This window comes from Hyla sarda, chromosome 7, assembly GCF_029499605.1.
Source record: "Hyla sarda isolate aHylSar1 chromosome 7, aHylSar1.hap1, whole genome shotgun sequence".
Lineage (NCBI taxonomy): Eukaryota > Metazoa > Chordata > Amphibia > Anura > Hylidae > Hyla > Hyla sarda.
In genome coordinates this window covers 230,537,207-230,555,399 of record NC_079195.1, presented here as the reverse complement: position 1 = coordinate 230,555,399, position 18,193 = coordinate 230,537,207, and the positions used below count along the sequence as shown (strand labels likewise).

Sequence of the window (18,193 nt, the reverse complement as noted above, 5' to 3'; positions counted from 1 at the left end):
GAGCCGCGATATTTCCTGAACACCCCGCAGCAGGGTATGTTTGGCGCCGTAGTGGTGGTTGTGGGGTCGGGGTGCTGAGGTTCTGGATTCAGGTTGTGTTTTCTTCTAGGGGCCTCGATCTTACAGAAAGTTGGGAGATCCAATGTGAAGATGCAGATGGTAAGGGGACACCTTTCTTACTCTTATTACTGCCATAATAGGTTAAAGGGGTACTCCGGAGGAAAATTACTTTTCTAATCAACTGGTGGCAGAAAGTTAAACAGATTTGTAAATTACTTCTATATAAAAATCTTAATCCTTCCAGTACTTATCAGCTGCTGTATGCTCCACAGGAAGTTGTGTAGTTCTTTCCAGTCTGACCACAGTGCTCTCTGCTGACACCTCTGTCCATGTCAGGAACTGTCCAGAGCAGGAGAAAATCCTCATAGCAAACCTCTCCTGCTCTGGACAGTTCCTGACATGGACAGAGGTGTCAGCAGAGAGCACTGTGGTCAGACTGGAAAGAACTACACAACTTCCTGTAGAGCATACAGCAGCTAAGCACTGGAAGGATTAAGATTTTCTGGCACCAGTTGATATGAAAAAAATAAAATAAAATGTTTTTCACCGGAGTATCCCTTTAAGGGGGGATTCAAACCTGAAGAACAGGGGATAATAATCTGATTGGTGGGGGAGGAGTCCCTGACCGATCCCAAAAACAGAGACATGATTCCGTTGCGTGCGCGGCCACAGCTTCATTCATTCTCTATGGGGCTGCTGGACATTGCCAAGCGCTGAACTCAGCCCCATAGAGCAGGGTCCCCCAACCAGTGTGTTACAAAACTACAACTCCCAGCATGCCCAGACAGGCACTTCTGTAGGTGGAGCAGAAGTAGCAGTCACTTTAAACAGGCCGTTGAAAAACTACAGCTCCCAGCATGCCCGGACAGCCAAAGGCTGTCCGGGCATGCTGGGAGTTGTAGTTTTGCAACAGCTGGAGACACCCTGGTTGGGAAACACTGCTGTAGAGAATGATCAGTACCAGATGGTTTTAGTTTCACAGATGTAACATTGTCTCCAGGATTAAGGAAGAAAAATGTATTTTTCAAAAACAGTGCCACCCCTGTCCTCAGGCAGTGTACGGTATTACAACTCCACGTCAATGGAACCGAGCTGCAGTACCGCACACAACCTGAGGACAAGAGCGGCGCTGTATCTGGTAGAAGGCAGCTATGTTTCTCTAATCCTTGACAATAATCATTGTCAGGTCTACAAGTGGCATTAACCCCCCGCTTGCCATGTCCTCTCAATAGCCGCCCCTCTCTTTTTTGCTGCAGGATCTTTACCATTGGCAGATAATGGATGGAAATCTGACAGAGAACATTAAGACGTATTTTCCGCTGATTGGTGAGAAACGCGTCATTATTTGTTACCGCATCGATTCAAATAGAAGCGGTCATGGAGATTTAGCATAAGAAACAGACGGGAACATATGACGACTGGTGTCATCTGAAATTCAGGTCTTGTAGGGTTCAGCCCGATTTAGCGCTTTTAATGAAATTACTTTTGTGTCAGCAGTGAACCAGAAACTAGTTGGGTCCAGATCTCCACCCCACTCCAGTGACTAGTTGGGCCCAGGTCTTAACCCCAGTAAATAGTTGGGTCCAGATCTTCACCCCAGTGACTAGTTGGGCCCAGGTATTCATCCCAGTAACTAGTTGGGCCCAGGTTTCCACCCCAATGGCTAGTTGGGCCCAGATCTTCACCCAACCCCAGTAACTAGTAGGGCCCAGGTCTTAACCCCAGTAACTAGTTGGGCCCAGATCTCCACCCCACTCAAGTAACTAGTTGGGTCCAGATCTTCACCCCATTCACTAGTTGGGCCCAGGTTTCCACTCCTATGGCTAGTTGGGCCCAGATCTTCACCCCACCCCAGTAACTAGTTGGGCCCGGGAATTCACCCCAGTAACTTGTTGGGCCCAGGTCCCCGCCCCAGTGCTTAGTTGGGCCCAGGTCTTCACCCCACCTCAGTAACTAGTTGGGCCCAGGTATTCACCCCAGTAACTAGTTGGGACCAGGTCTCCACCCCAGGAACTAGTTGGGCCCAGGTATTCACCCCAGTAACTAGTTGGGACCAGGTCTCCACCCCAGTGACTAGTTGGACCAAGGTCTTTACCCCACCCCATGACTAGTTGGGACCAGGGCTCCGCCCCAGTGACTAGTTGGGACCAGGTCTCCACCCCAGTAACTAGTTGGGACCAGGGCTCCGCCCCAGTGACTAGTTGGGCCCAGGTCTCCGCCCCAGTGACTAGTTGGGCCCAGGTCTCCGCCCCAGTGACTAGTTGGGCCCAGGTCTCCGCCCCAGTGACTAGTTGGGCCCAGGTCTCCGCCCCAGTGACAAGTTGGGCCCAGGTCTCCACTCCAGTACCTTACTCCACAAGCTGCATTTCCTGGTTATTGTGTCAGTTCAGCTTGCAAGTCACACCACTTCTATTTTCCGTCCTTTTCAGTGTTTCGGCTCAAGGCTGAAAACATTATTTTTGCCCGATACATCCACATGACAGGTCCTTCTAGCAGAATCTCTTCATCACAGTTCAGCCCCATGTGAGGACGGGATATAAGATCAGGATGTGAGGAAAGAATATAAGGTCGGGATGTGAGGAAAGAATATAAGGTCGGGATGTGAGGACGGGATGTGAGGACGGGATGTGAGGACGGGAAGTGAGGACGGGAAGTGAGGACGGGAAGTGAGGACGGGAAGTGAGGACGGGAAGTGAGGACGGGAAGTGAGGACGGGAAGTGAGGACGGGAAGTGAGGACGGGATGTGAGGACGGGAAGTGAGGACGGGAAGTGAGGACGGGAAGTGAGGACGGGAAGTGAGGACGGGAAGTGAGGACGGGAAGTGAGGACGGGATGTGAGGACGGGAAGTGAGGACGGGATGTGAGGACGGGATGTGAGGACGGGATGTGAGGAAAGAATATAAGGTCGGGATATGAGGACGGATATGAGGACAGGATATAAGGTTGGGTTATGAGAATGGGATATGAGGACAGGATATGGGGTTAGGATGTGAAGATGAGATATGAGGTCGGGATGTGAAGAGGAGGACGGGATATGAGGTCGGGATATGAGGTCAGGATGTGAAGAGGAGGACGGGATATGAGGATGAGGCGCCATTGTTACTCTTCCTCTCCAACAAGGTTAGGTAGGATGATTAGGCGCGGTCTGGTTCTTTGCTAGTATATACTAAATCTTGATGACGGGTTCCCTTTAAATAGGAGCCCTTCAGTCAGTGGGGTGATTCATGCTCTTTATGTCCGGTCGGTCAGGGTCCGTCTCTGTTGAGTGTCGGGGCCCCCCAGGCGCTTCAGTTCTTGATAATAACATTTCCTTGTCGCTACTTGAATCTCTGGCCATTAGCGGAGCGGCAGGATTTCCATCTTCAGTAACATATATTTTCCTGCGCTGATGTTTGAGCAGATTTCACATTGCTGTAATTATATGTTCCCGCCGGATAATGGCGCCTAGTAGTCAGAAGATAGATGCGCCGCGTCATTCCGAGGGAAAAGCGCTGATTTACAAGTGAGAGGAGTTTTATCCGACCAAATTAGAATTTCTCTGATCTGTTTGCTCCGGGATTGTGACGGATGATTCCACAACGTGCTGACGCTTATCTCTGCCGCAGGTCACGTACAGGTCGCTCAGGTCCCTCATCGCAACGAGCCGGACAGTCCGGGAGAGCTGAACTTCACCTATCTCTATGACCTCCTGCAGGAACTTGGCTACCAGGGCTACATCGGATGTGAATACAAACCGCGAGGTGAGGGCTGACACCATGTGCAGCATCCCGAAAGACTCGCGGTGACAAGACTAACCAGTGTGCCTCCAGCTGTTGCAAAACTACAACTCCCAGCATGCCCAGACAGCCGTTGGCTGGGAGTTGTAGTTTTGCAACAGCTGGAGGCACACTGGTTGGGAAACACTGGCCTAGGGCTCTCCAGGCATTTTGGAAGTTGTAGTTTTGCAACAGCTGGAGGCACACTGGTTGGGAAACACTAGCCTAGGGCTCTCCAGGCATGCTGGGAGTTGTTTTGCAACAGCTTAATAGCTAGAGATTAGGGAGTAGGATGCATCAGTGGGATGCACCGAAGACTGCCAAAGTGCATGATGGGAGTTGTTATTTTGCAATAGGTTGAGTTTCACAGGTTCTAGATGCAGCATGCCGAGCCTCTGATGAAAGACAATGGGTGGATAATGGATGGGCAATCGTTCTGTGTTATCACTGAGCAGAACGGCAGTGTAAAGCTTGGGAGAAGGGCAAAACATAAGCCGTACCAAAGACGAGACAGTACACAAGAGACATCTCACAGCGGGAGGCAGTGGGCAAGAGAAAGATGGCAACTGGAGGCAGTGGGCAAGAGAAAGCTGGCAGCGGGCAAGAGACATCTGGTAGCGGGAGGCAGTGGGCAAGAGACATCTGGCAGCGGGAGGCAGTGGGCAAGAGACATCTGGCAGCAGTGGGCAAGAGAAAGCTGGCAACTGGAGGCAGTGGGCAAGAGAAAGCTGGCAGCGGGCAAGAGACATCTGGTAGCGGGAGGCAGTAGGCAAGAGACATCTGGCAGTGGGCAAGAGACATCTGGCAGCGGGAGGCAGTGGGCAAGAGACATCTGGCAGCGGTAGGCAGTGGGCAAGAGACAGCTGGCAACGGGAGGCAGTGAGCAAGAGACATCTCACAGCTGGAGGCAGTGGGCAAGAGACAGCTGGCAACTGGAGGCAGTGAGCAAGAGACATCTCACAGCTGGAGGCAGTGGGCAAGAGACATCTCACAGCGGGAGGCAGTGGGCAAGAGACAGCTGGCAACTGGAGGCAGTGGGCAAGAGACATCTCACAGCCGGAGGCAGTGGGCAAGAGAAAGCTGGCAGCGGGAGGCAGTGGGCAAGAGAAAGCTGGCAGCGGGAGGCAGTGGGCAAGAGACAGCTGGCAGCGGGAGGCAGTGGGCAAGAGACATCTCGCAGCGGGAGGCAGTGGGCAAGAGACATCTCACAGCGGGAGGCAGTGGGCAAGAGACATCACACAGCTGGAGGCAGTGGGCAAGAGAAAGCTGGCAACAGGAGGCAGTGGGCAAGAGAAAGCTGGCAGCGGGCAAGAGACATCTGGCAGCGGGAGGCAGTGGGCAAGAGACATCTGGCAGCGGGAGGCAGTGGGCAAGAGACATCTGGCACCGGGAGGCAGTGGGCAAGAGACATCTGGCAGCGGGAGGCAGTGGGCAAGAGACATCTGGCAGTGGTCAAGAGACATCTGGCAGCGGGAGGCAGTGGGCAAGAGACATCTGGCAGTGGGAGGCAGTGGGCAAGAGACCTCTCACAGCGGGAGGCAGTAGGCAACAGACTATAGGCAGTCTGTACTTTACCACTCTTCAGACACCAACAATATGGCACTGCACAGTACAAAAAAAGTACTCACCCCCTGCAAATTTGGCCACTCCCCCCTCAACTTTTTGACACAGACACAAGGAATTTAGAAGGGAGTGGCCAAATTTGCAGCAGTCAATGTACACGTTGCTTGCCTTTTGCAGATTCCTCATGTTGGCTCCCTCTGCTGGTCAACAGTGGGAAATGTAACAAGTTATTATTAAATTTTTCTTATTATGTGACAAGTAAAAAATATTTAAAATATTTTAAAAATGTATGATGAAAGATGGGCGCTGCTACTGATCCCTTTATATCTTTGGGGTCCATGTCAGAAATCCAAGGTCACACCCCTGGGTTTCTGACGTGGATTGTGATTGTGGACGTTCTCATCCTGGCAACCAATCGTGGCCACCGTGCAATAATGTGGCAGTACATGACACGTCAGCAGTGAGGATTCCGGTAAACAATAATAAGATACTTTTTACGTGCGAAACTGGCGCAGAATTTGGCGAGGAAAGGGAGCTAAGAGGTTAATAATTGTTATCGGCTTCTTGTCGTTTCCCCAGGAGATACGGCGGCCGGACTCGGCTGGTTAGAAGATTACCGCAGGCGAAGTGACCGTCGGGACCCAGAAAAATAAACAAGAAGGAGAAAGTCAGCAAAACTTAATTCAGTTTCTGTCATTTGTTATCTGTTCTCGGGAAAGTTGGGAGAAGAGCAACATGTCCATTATTACAGCTTCTGTAGAGTTTATAACCCAGCTCTTCCAGGATACTTTGCAGCTTATATACCTAGTGGTGTTTCCCAGTGTGCCTCCAGCTGTTGCAAAGCTACAACTTCCAGCATGCCCGGACAGCCTTTGGCTGTCCGGGCATGCTGGAAGTTGTAGTTTTGCAACAGAGGTTCACTATATACAGATAGGATAATACTTATCTGTATATAGTGAATATCTTAGGACAATACTTATCTGTATATAGTGAATCTCTTAGGATAATACTTATCTGTATATAGTGAATATCTTAGGATGATACTTATCTGTATATAGTGAATATCTTAGGACAATACTTATCTGTATATAGTGAATCTCTTAGGATAATACTTATCTGTATATAGTGAATCTCTTAGGATAATACTTATCTGTATATAGTGAATATCTTAGGATAATACTTATCTGTATATAGTGAATATCTTCTCATAATACTTATCTGTATATAGTGAATATCTTAGGATGATACTTATCTGTATATAGTGAATATCTTAGGACGATACTTATCTGTATATAGTGAATATCTTAGGATAATACTTATCTGTATATAGTGAATATCTTAGGCCAATACTTAGCTGTATATAGTGAATATCTTAGGACGATACTTATCTGTATATAGTGAATCTCTTAGGATAATACTTATCTGTATATAGTGAATATCTTAGGATAATACTTATCTGTATATAGTGAATATCTTCTCATAATACTTATCTGTATATAGTGAATATCTTAGGATGATACTTATCTGTATATAGTGAATATCTTAGGACAATACTTATCTGTATATAGTGAATCTCTTAGGATAATACTTAAGATATTCACTATATACAGATAAGTATTATCCTAAGATATTCACTATATACAGATAAGCATCGTCCTAAGATATTCACTATATACAGATAAGTATTGTCCTAAGATATTCACTATATACAGATAAGTATTATCCTAAGATATTCACTATATACAGATAAGTATTGTCCTACGATATTCACTATATACAGATAAGTATTATCCTAAGATATTCACTATATATACAGATAAGTATTATCCTAAGATATTCACTATATACAGATAAGTATTGTCCTAAGATATTCACTATATACAGATAAGTATCGTCCTAAGATATTCACTATATACAGATAAGTATTATCCTAAGATATTCACTATATACAGATAAGTATTGTCCTAAGATATTTACTATATACAGATAAGTATTATCCTAAGATATTCACTATATACAGATAAGCATCGTCCTAAGATATTCACTATATACAGATAAGTATTATCCTAAGATATTCACTATATACAGATAAGTATTGTCCTAAGATATTCACTATATACAGATAAGTATTGTCCTACGATATTCACTATATACAGATAAGTATTATCCTAAGATATTCACTATATACAGATAAGTATCGTCCTAAGATATTCACTATATACAGATAAGTATCGTCCTAAGATATTCACTATATACAGATAAGTATCGTCCTAAGATATTCACTATATACAGATAAGTATTGTCCTAAGATATTCACTATATACAGATAAGTATTGTCCTAAGATATTCACTATATACAGATAAGTATTGTCCTAAGATATTCACTATATACAGATAAGTATTATCCTAAGATATTCACTATATACAGATAAGTATTATCCTAAGATATTCACTATATACAGATAAGTATTATCCTAAGATATTCACTATATACAGATAAGTATTATCCTAAGATACTCACTATATACAGATAAGTATTATCCTAAGATATTCACTATATACAGATAAGTATTATCCTAAGATATTCACTATATACAGATAAGTATTGTCCTAAGATATTCACTATATACAGATAAGTATTATCCTAAGATATTCACTAAAGCCTGTCCAGGCATGCTGGGAGTTGTAGTTTTGCAACAGCTGGAGGCACCCTGGTTGGGAAACACTGACTTAGTGGTATATAGGTTGCTGAATGCCTCGGTAGACTTGACAGAGCTGTTGTCTTGGTAAATACCGCTGGGCGCTGTATAAATACTTTCAGGCCAGAACATGTATATAAGATATCATTTATTCATTTACATAAAATCTTACACGTCTCTAATTATCTCCACAATCGGCTTCATCAGTTTTAAGCTTAAAAATAAAGAAATCTGTCGGATTGTTGATGCAACTCAGGTCTCTTTCCTTGCGGTGGAGATCAGTAGAAGTTTGTAGCAGCAGAGCGCAGAGGGTCCATGTCATGTGTGCGGCCGATCCCCCCTCAGCAGAGCGCAGAGGGTCCATGTCATGTGTGCGGCCGATCCCCCCTCAGCAGAGCGCAGAGAGTCCATGTCATGTGTGCGGCCGATCCCCCCTCAGCAGAGCGCAGAGGGTCCATGTCATGTGTGCGGCCGATCCCCCCTCAGCAGAGCGCAGAGAGTCCATGTCATGTGTGCGGCCGATCCCCCCTCAGCAGAGCGCAGAGAGTCCATGTCATGTGTGCGGCCGATCCCCCCTCAGCAGAGCGCAGAGAGTCCATGTCATGTGTGCGGCCGATTCCCCCTCAGCAGAGTGCAGAGAGTCCATATCATGTGTACGGCCGATACCCCCCTCAGCAGAGCGTCCATGTCATGTGTACGGCCGATCCCCCCTCAGCAGAGCGCAGAGGGTCCACGTCATGTGTACGGCCGATCCCCCCTCAGCAGAGTGCAGAGGTTCCATGTCATGTGTGCGGCTGATCCCCCCTCAGCAGAGCGCTGAGGGTCCATATCATGTGTACGGCCGATCACCCCCTCAGCAGAGCGCAGAGGGTCCATATCATGTGTACGGCCGATCCCCCCTCAGCAGAGCGAAGAGGGTCCACGTCATGTGTACGGCAGATCCCCCCCTCAGCAGAGCGTCCATATCATGTGTGCGGCATATCCCCCCTCAGCAGAGCGCAGAGGGTCCATATCATATGTAAGGCCGATCCCTCCTCAGCAGAGCGCAGAGGGTCCATGTCATGTGTGCGGCCAATCCCCCCTCAGCAGAGCGCAGAGGGTCCATGTCATGTGTACGGCCGATCCCCCCCTCAGCAGAGCGCAGAGGGTCCATATCATGTGTACGGCCGATCCCTCCTCAGCAGAGGGTCCATGTCATGTGTACGGCCGATCCCCCCCTCAGCAGAGTGCAGAGGTTCCATGTCATGTGTGCGGCTGATCCCCCCTCAGCAGAGCGCTGAGGGTCCATATCATGTGTACGGCCGATCACCCCCTCAGCAGAGCGCAGAGGGTCCATATCATGTGTACGGCCGATCCCCCCTCAGCAGAGCGAAGAGGGTCCACGTCATGTGTACGGCAGATCCCCCCCTCAGCAGAGCGTCCATATCATGTGTGCGGCATATCCCCCCTCAGCAGAGCGCAGAGGGTCCATATCATATGTAAGGCCGATCCCTCCTCAGCAGAGCGCAGAGGGTCCATGTCATGTGTGCGGCCAATCCCCCCTCAGCAGAGCGCAGAGGGTCCATGTCATGTGTACGGCCGATCCCCCCCTCAGCAGAGCGCAGAGGGTCCATATCATGTGTACGGCCGATCCCTCCTCAGCAGAGGGTCCATGTCATGTGTACGGCCGATCCCTCCTCAGCAGAGCCATGTGTGCGGCTCCTCACTCCACCAGGTTGCAGGATTCAGTCCATTAGGTGGCGGTGCGTTCACAATAAGCCGCTCCACAGGTTGAAGCAGGCGGTATTGATAACGGACTCCAGGTGGTGGTACGTGGACACCAGCTGCGGGGGTGGACTCTCTGTGTTCTGCGGCTGCTCCGGAAACGGCTCCCGGAACACGACCTTCAGACTCTGAGGAACAAGAGACACACAATAAAAATAGGCAACAAATGACATCATAAAGTGACAGCTACAGATATGACCACTTAGAGCCTTGCTGGGAGTCGTAGTTTTGCAGTCATTGGACAACCGCTGATGTCTGCCATTATACACCTCCCCTTCAACTCTATCTGTATACTGCTGCTATCTGTATGGGATCAGGATATATAGTAATTACACACCTTCCCATCAGCTCCATCTGTATACTGCTGCTGCTATCTCTATGGGATCAGGATATATAGTAGTTGTACATCTTCCCCTCCAACTCTATCTGTATACTGCTGCTTTCTCAATGGAATCAGAATATACAGTAGTTATACACCTCCCCTCCAGCTCTATCTGTATACTGCTGCTGTTATCTCTACAGGATCAGGATATATATTAGTTATAAATCTCCCCTCCAGCTCTATCTGTATATTGCTGCTGCTCTCTATGGGATCAGGATATATAGTAGTAATACACCTCCCCTCACGCTGTCTTCGCACATGCCATTTTTGCCAGGTTCTTTCTGATTTTGCTGTGATTTCTCCAAAAGGATGGCATAAAATCCTACTATTTACCATAACTGCGCTAATGGATTAGGTCAAAAGTCAGTAAAAAAGTGTAAAAAGAAATTACCGGTAGATCAAAATGCAACATGTGACCACAACCTGTAGACTTCAAATCTTAATAAAACACCTCAATTCTGATTACAGGTCAAATTACTTTTTCCTTGTGGCTACATCTCTCTAACAAAAAGCATCAAAACTGCACATAGTGTGAACTGACCCCAACCCACTTATTAGTCTCAGCTGTTAAGTCGTCTGTTTGTTACAGTCTAGCCGGGTGATAGGTCCTTCCCATTAGGTGAACTGCAGTGATAAGGCTCCACCCCCTCTCTCTGCAAAGCAGGAGGATTTATGGGAAATGTAGGCAGCATGAGAAAATCATTTCTATTCTGAAATAGGAATCAAAATGGCTGAAAAAAGATGCCTGCCACATCAGCTAAAACAGGTAAGTACACGGCGTACACAAGAACCTCTATGTTATTCATTAATCCTAACCTATTCTGCACTATATAAGTAAGAAATATCCCGGAATGCTTCTTTAATTCTTAAAGGGGAACTCCGGTGGAAATTAAAAATGCTTTCAAATCAACTGGTGCAAGAAAGTTAAACAGATTTGTAAATTACTTCTATTTAAAAATCTTAATCCTTCCAGTACTTATCAGCTGCTGTATGCTCTACAGAAAGTTGTGTAGTTCTTTCCAGTCTGACCACAGTGCTCTCTGCTGACACCTCTGTCCGTGTCAGGAACTGTCTAGAGCAGGATCGGTTTTCTATGGGGATATTATTCTAATCTGGACAGTTCCTGACACGGACAGAGGTGTCAGCAGAGAGCACTGTGATCAGAGCTGCTAATAAGTACTGGAAGGATCAAGATTTTAATAGAAGTCATTTACAAATCTGTTTAACTTTCAGGCACCAGTTGGTTTGAAAAAAAAATAGTTTTCTACTTGTTTCCACCGGAGTTCCCCTTTTAAGTCATATCTGGTATAGAGGAAGCAGGAGTCTGGGAAAGCTGGGTGACTATATCTATATCCACTGCACAGATGAAACAATCGCCGCAGGCCGGAAGAACTGCTGACGAGCCGTGTTATTAGCAGAGCGCGCTCCCTTATTAGCGTTAATCTGATAATGATGGTATTTACGCGGCGACTATTTAGCCCTCGGTGACCGTATAAGTGACAGACTCCTGACGGCGACGCTTTTTTAACTGCAGGGATTAATTCGTAATCCTCAAAAAGCTTCGCGTGAAACGCGTTCTGCCGATCCGGGAGTCAGACAAACTCTTCTGAAACCTCCATCTTTTTGAAGATAAATTTATTCGGCTTTCAGAAGCGGTGACGGCGCTCGTGTTCGCTTTTATCCCCTGTAAAGTTGTGCGCGTTTTGCGCGATTAATGTGCAAAAATGAAAGTAACAGCAGTTTAGATAAAGAGAAGCGAGAAGAGAAGTGAGGACAGACGCGGGGGCTTGGGGGGGTTGGGGGCGGGGCCAACATAGCGGCCATGTTTTGCATTCACACCGGACAGTCCAATCACGTGTGTATCCAGTTGTGATAATCCTTTGTAACTGAAACACTGATCTCTCTCATGGTAGTTCGTTACAATGTATCAGCGGAGGTAAAATGTATCAGTCAGCTTGTGAGCGCACTACTTTAACCCCTTAATGACGCAGGACGTAAATGTACGTCCTGGTGAGCTGGTACTTAACGCACCAGGACGTACATTTATGTCCTATGCATAACCGCGAGCATCGGAGTGATGCTCGCGTCATGCGCGGCAGGTCCTGGCTGCTGATAGCAGCCAGGGACCCACCTGTAATGGCGGACATCCGTGATCGCGCTGATGTCCGCCATTAACCCCTCCGATGCCGTGATCAATACAGATCACGGCATCTGCAGCATCGCGGTACTTTGAATGGATGATCGGATCGCCCGCAGCGCTTACGTGGCGATCCGGTCATACAGCATGGCAGTCGGAGGTCCCCTCTGCTGCCTTCCATGGGTCTTCTGCTCTGGTCTGCGATCGAGCAGACCAGAGCAGAAGATGACCGATAACACTGATCAATGCTATGTCCTATGCATAGTACTGAACAGTATTAGCAATCGGATGATTGTTATAAATAGTCCCCTATGGGGACTATTAAAGTGTAAAAATAAAAGTAAAAAAAATTTGAAAAACCCCCTCCCCCAATAAAAACTTAAATTGTCACATTTTCCCTATTTCACCCCCAAAAAGTGTAAAAATATTTTTTTAAAATATTTTATATACATATTTGGTATCGTTGCGTGCGTAAATATGCCAACTATTAAAATAAAATATTAATGATACCGTACGGTGAACAGCATGAACGTAAATAAAAAATTTTAAAAAATTCCAAAATAGCTGCTTTTTTATAACATTTTATTCCAAAAAAAAATTAATTAAAAAAGTATTAAAAGATTTATATAAGCAAATATGGTATCAATAAAAAGTACAGATCACGGCGCAAAAAATGTGCCCTCATATCGCCGCTTATACGGAAAAATGAAAAAGTTATAGGTCTTCAAAATAGGGGGATTTGAAACGTACTAATTTGGTTAAACAGTTTGTGATTTTTTTTAAGCGCAACAGTAATAGAAAAGTAATTATCATGGTATCATTTTAATCGTATTGACCCAGAGAATAAAGAACACATGTCATTTTTACCGTAAATTGTACGGCGTGAAAACAAAACCTTCCAAAATTTGCAAAATTGCGGTTTCCTTTTTAATTTCCTTACACAAATAGTATTTTTTTTGGTTGCGCCATACATTTTATGGTAAAGTGAGTGATGGCATTACAACGGACAACTGGTCGCGCAAAAAACAAGCCCTCATACTGGTCTGTGGATGAAAATATAAAAGAGTTATGATTTTTTGAAGGCGAGGAGGAAAAAACGAAAACGTAAAAATAAAATTGTCTGAGTCCTTAAGGCCCAAATGGGCTGAGTCCTTAAGGGGTTAAAGCAGTGTCTTCCAAACAGTGTGTCTCCAGCTGTTGCAAAACTACAACTCCGAGTATGCCCGGACAGCCTTCGGCTATCCGGGCATGCTGGGAGTTGTAGTTTTGCAACAGCTGGAGACACACCATTTGGAAAACGCTGGTCCAAGATGGCCGCTTGCTGTAATGAATGGAATCATTGAACTGAGCTAATACTTCAAACAGCTGAGGGTTTGCTACATTTGAAGCTTTCCGTACACGAACTCACTTACCGTTTTACCAGAGTGGGAGTCCAGATAGACCAGTACAAAGCAATCTGTAAATTTCTGGTTGAGGACGACCTGCGATAGAAAAACCATATAAGAGCGTCAACTCCGACCTAGACTGAAAGGGGTTATCCAGGAATAGAAAAACAGGGCTGACTTCTTCCAAAAACAGCGCCACCCCTGTCCTCAGGTTATGTGTAGTATTACGGCTCGCTCCAGTCACTGAATGGAACTGAGCTGCAATACCACACAAGGCCTGAGGACAGGGTAAGAGTCTGGTCTGGAGTCTGATTCATTTAAGGGTCTGTTTAAATGTAGGGTTTGTTCTGGGGTCTGTATTGATTTAAGGGTTTGGTCTGGGGTCTGTATTGATTTAAGGGTTTGGTCTGGGGTCTGTATTGATTTAAGGGTTTGGTCTGGGGTCTGTATTGATTTAAAGTACATCTGCAGCGTGATTAACACTTATCCCCTATCCACAGGGAGATCGAGGGGGGTCCCAGCGGTCAGACCACTCACCATTAAACACTTATCTCCTATCTTGTAGATAGGGGATAAGTGTATATTGCACTGCAGTTGTCCTTTAAGGGTTTGGTCTAGGGTCTGTATTGATTTCAGGGTTTGGTCTAGGGTCTGTATTGATTTTAGGGTATTGTCTGGGGGTCTGTATTGATTTTAGGGTCTGTTCTGGGGTCTGTATTGATTTTAGGGTTTGGTCTAGGGTCTGTATTGATTTTAGGGTATTGTCTGGGGGTCTGTATTGATTTTAGGGAATTGTCTGGGGGGTCTGTATTGATTTTAGGGTGTGGTCTAGGGTCTGTACTGATTTTATGGTATGGTCTGGGGTCTCTATTGATTTTAGGGTTTGGTCTAAGGTCTGTATTGATTTTAGGGTTTGGTCTAGGGTCTGTATTGATTTTAGGGTTTGGTCTGGGGTCTGTATTGGTTTAAGGGTATGGTCTGGAGACTGTATTGATTTTAGGGTTTGGTCTAGGGTCTGTATTGATTTTAGGGTTTGGTCTAGGGTCTGTATTGGTTTAAGGGTATGGTCTGGAGACTGTATTGATTTTAGGGTATGGTCTGGGGACTGTATTGATTTAAGGGTATGGTCTGGAGACTGTATTGATTTTAGGGTTTGGTCTAGGGTCTGTATTGATTTTAGGGTTTGGTCTAGGGTCTGTATTGATTTTAGGGTATTGACTGGGGTCTGTATTGATTTTAGGGTATTGAATGGGGTCTGTATTGATTTTAGGGTATTGAATGGGGTCTGTATTGATTTTAGGGTATTGTCTGGGGGTCTGTATTGATTTTAGGGTGTGGTCTAGGGTCTGTATTGATTTTATGGTATGGTCTAGGGTCTGTATTGATTTTATGGTATGGTCTAGGGTCTGTATTGATTTTATGGTATGGTCTGGGGTCTCTATTGATTTTAGGGTTTGCTCTAAGGTCTGTATTGGTTTTAGGGTATGGTCTGGGGTCTGTATTGATTTTAGGGTTTGGTCTGGGGTCTCTTGATTTTAGGTTTTGGTCTGGGGTCTGTATTGATTTTAGGGTTTGGTCTGGAGCCTGTATTGATTTTAGAGTATGATCTGGGGTCTGTATTGATTTTAGGACTTGGTTTGGGGTCTATTGATTTTAGGGTATGGTCTGGGGTCTCTATTGATTTTAGGGTTTGGTCTGGGGTCTGTATTGATTTTAGGGCTTGGTCTGGGGTCTGTATTGATTGTAGAGTTTGGTCTGGGGTCTATATTAATTTTAGGGTTTGGTCTGGTGTCTACTGATTTAAGGGTTTGGTCTGGGGGTCTGTATTGATTTTAGGAGTTGTCTGGGGTCTGTATTGATTTTATGGGTTTGGTCTGGGGTCTAAGTTGATTTCAAGGGTCAGAATTGATTTTAGGGTTCCTTGACCCGACCACATACACGCATGCCTCATACAGTCATATACAGATCACCCTCTATTGGTAATGGGGATCACTTCTGATCGGGGACTCACCAGGTACTGGGTGCTGCTGTCTACGCTGTGGAAGTGTCGGCAGCTCTGAGGGAAGCGGCTCAGGAGAACTTTGATGAGACTCTGATACCACTGAACGTTCATGGAAAGGAGGAATTCCTGCAGAGAGACGAGGAGCGTCTGTCATACACAATGTCACTATTACATGAGCTTTAGAATATATGACCATAGTATAAGACATGACCAGAGGATAAGTGTGTGTGTATATATGTTATCAAGTATAATATAGAGATTAACCATCTTACCAGCTGAGGGTAATAGAGTAGAATATAGAGTATAGGTGTGTGTGTGTATATATGTGTGTGTATATATATATATATATATATATATATATATATAGATCAACCATCTTACCAGCATAATTAATATAGAATATATATTTTTTATCATATATTATATATTCAACCTTCTTACCAGCTGGGGGTCAATAATATAGAGCAGTGGTTTTCAACCTGCAGACCTCCAGATGTTTAAAAACTACAACTCCCAGCATGCCCGGACAGCCAACGGCTGTCCGGGCATGCTGGGAGTTGTAGTTTTGCAACATCTGGAAATCCGCAGATTGAAGACCACTGCTATAGAGCATAATATAGTATAGTAAATAGTATAGTATAATACAGAAATGAGTATATACATATATTTATATATATCTATCTCATATATTTATTTATTATGGAATACAATATATTCAACCTTCTTACCAGCTGGGGGTCGATCTCAGCCACACTCCTTCCATGGACGGCATCGAGCAGTTCCTTCAGTTCAGCAGAGCTCAGTTTGCCGAGCCGCAGTTTGTCGGAGGCGAGTGGCTCCAGGAGGTACAGGCGCTTCCATAGGTTGTCCCTGCGGCAGTGGCACTTGGCGAGCTGCACCATCTCCACCAGCTGCCTCTTGGCGGCGCTCACCTCTGTACCCAGCAGTGGGAATAGATGTGGATTATGGTGATTCCCGGCGCTCGCTCTGCTCTGCTCTCCTCCCTCCCGACCGTCCTCCAGGCTCTCGATCTCCAGTCTCTGGCACTTTGCGAGCTCTGGGGCCCCGTCCAGGTCCTGTGTGTCTCTCTGGAGCTTTGGAGGTTTTTTGAAGCGCCTCATGTCGGCGGTGAGACGGGGAAACAACTCGCGCTGACTCGTCATGATGACGTAGAACCTGAGTCTGACAAATGGAGGAGGAGAAGGGGTTAATGAGATTTATCACAATCTACACAAATATATGATTATGTGTGGATGGCGATTTGGACTCTATGGCAGTGCTTTCTAGAGATGAGCGAACTTAACAGTAAATTCGATTCGTCACGAACTTCTCGGCTCGGCAGTTGATGCTTATCCTGCATAAATTAGTTCAGTTTTCAGGTGCTCCGGTGGGCTGGAAAAGGTGGATACAGTCCTAGGAGACACTTTCCTAGGACTGTATCCACCTTTTCCAGCCCACCGGAGCACCTGAAAGCTGAACTAATTTACTGTAAGTTCGCTCATCTCCAGTGCTTTCCAACCAGTGTGCCTCCATCTGTTGAAAAACTACAAAGCCAAGCATGCCCAGACAGCCAACGGCGAGGAGCAATATGTCCATCATTACGCCTCCTATAAAGGTAATCACCCAGCTTTCCCAGTTTACTGTAAGGCTTATAAACCTAGGGCAGTGTTTCCCAATGTGAAGATGCAGATAGTAAGGGGACACGTTTCTTACTCTTATCATGAAGGGTTAATAGCTGTTTAAATAGGTTAAAGGGGGATTCATACCTGAAGAATTGGGGATAACAATCTGATTGGTGGGAGGAGTCCCTGACCGATCCCAAGAACAGAGACAAGATTCCGTAGCGTGCGCGGCCACAGCTTCATTCATTCTCTATGGGGCTGCTGGACATTGCCAAGCACTGAACTCAGCCCCATAGAGCAGGGTCTCCCAACCAGTGTGTTACAAAACTACAACTCCCAGCATGCCCGGACAGGCACTGCTGTAGGTAGAGCAGAGGTAGCAGTCACTAAACAGGCCGTTGAAAAACTAACACTTCCAGTATGCTGGGAGTTGTAGTTTTTCAACAGCTGGAGGCACCCTGGTTGGGAAACACTGGCTTATATTCAAACAAGTAGAGTCCTAACACTCTATAATATCCGAACCCTCCCGTAGATCTTGCTGGTACCTCAGGACATGTCTTTCCTGTTCGCTCTGCTCCTCGAATGGCGCGGCGCTGTGGCACACCAGTAACGATACGTCAAAGTCGTCATGGTGCTGGGCGCCTTCCGAGTCCTTGTACAAACCGGAGCTGCCGATGCGGAAGAAAGTGCAAAGAGATCACATTACCATTGATAAATACAGAGCACAGTGTTCTCACCCAGGAACCTGTATGACTTAATACCCCCAGGTTAAATGAAGGTTATGTAACCAAGGATTATTCCCTTTTATGTGCGATTTACGCGT

The 18,193-nt window shown here is 46.0% G+C and overlaps 2 protein-coding genes across 11 annotated transcripts in view; one reads left to right on the top strand and one right to left on the bottom strand.

The window, feature by feature from the left end:
• HYI (hydroxypyruvate isomerase (putative)) overlaps positions 1-6,211 on the top strand; it is a 20,546-nt gene extending 14,335 nt beyond the window's left edge. The window contains exons 5-9 of the mRNA XM_056532434.1: positions 1-34; positions 110-159; positions 1,317-1,386; positions 3,667-3,801; positions 5,959-6,211. The exon at positions 1-34 is cut by the window's left edge and continues 45 nt beyond it. Of these exons, the coding sequence (XP_056388409.1) occupies positions 1-34; positions 110-159; positions 1,317-1,386; positions 3,667-3,801; positions 5,959-6,032 (363 nt within the window). The 3' untranslated portion in view covers positions 6,033-6,211. The remainder of the gene's footprint in view (positions 35-109; positions 160-1,316; positions 1,387-3,666; positions 3,802-5,958) is intronic.
• A 1,664-nt stretch (positions 6,212-7,875) lies between these two features.
• The window catches only part of SZT2 (SZT2 subunit of KICSTOR complex), a 167,548-nt gene continuing 157,230 nt past the window's right edge, over positions 7,876-18,193 (bottom strand). For 6 of the 10 annotated variants that reach the window (XM_056533036.1, XM_056533037.1, XM_056533042.1 and 3 more), the window contains 5 exons: positions 17,916-18,038; positions 16,477-16,930; positions 15,758-15,874; positions 13,774-13,842; positions 7,876-9,970 (listed from right to left, as the gene is read on the bottom strand). In XM_056533036.1, the coding sequence (XP_056389011.1) occupies positions 9,827-9,970; positions 13,774-13,842; positions 15,758-15,874; positions 16,477-16,930; positions 17,916-18,038 (907 nt within the window). In that variant the 3' untranslated portion in view covers positions 7,876-9,826. The remainder of the gene's footprint in view (positions 9,971-13,773; positions 13,843-15,757; positions 15,875-16,476; positions 16,931-17,915; positions 18,039-18,193) is intronic. The other 4 variants (XM_056533041.1, XM_056533043.1, XM_056533046.1 and 1 more) reach the window with 2 other exon arrangements.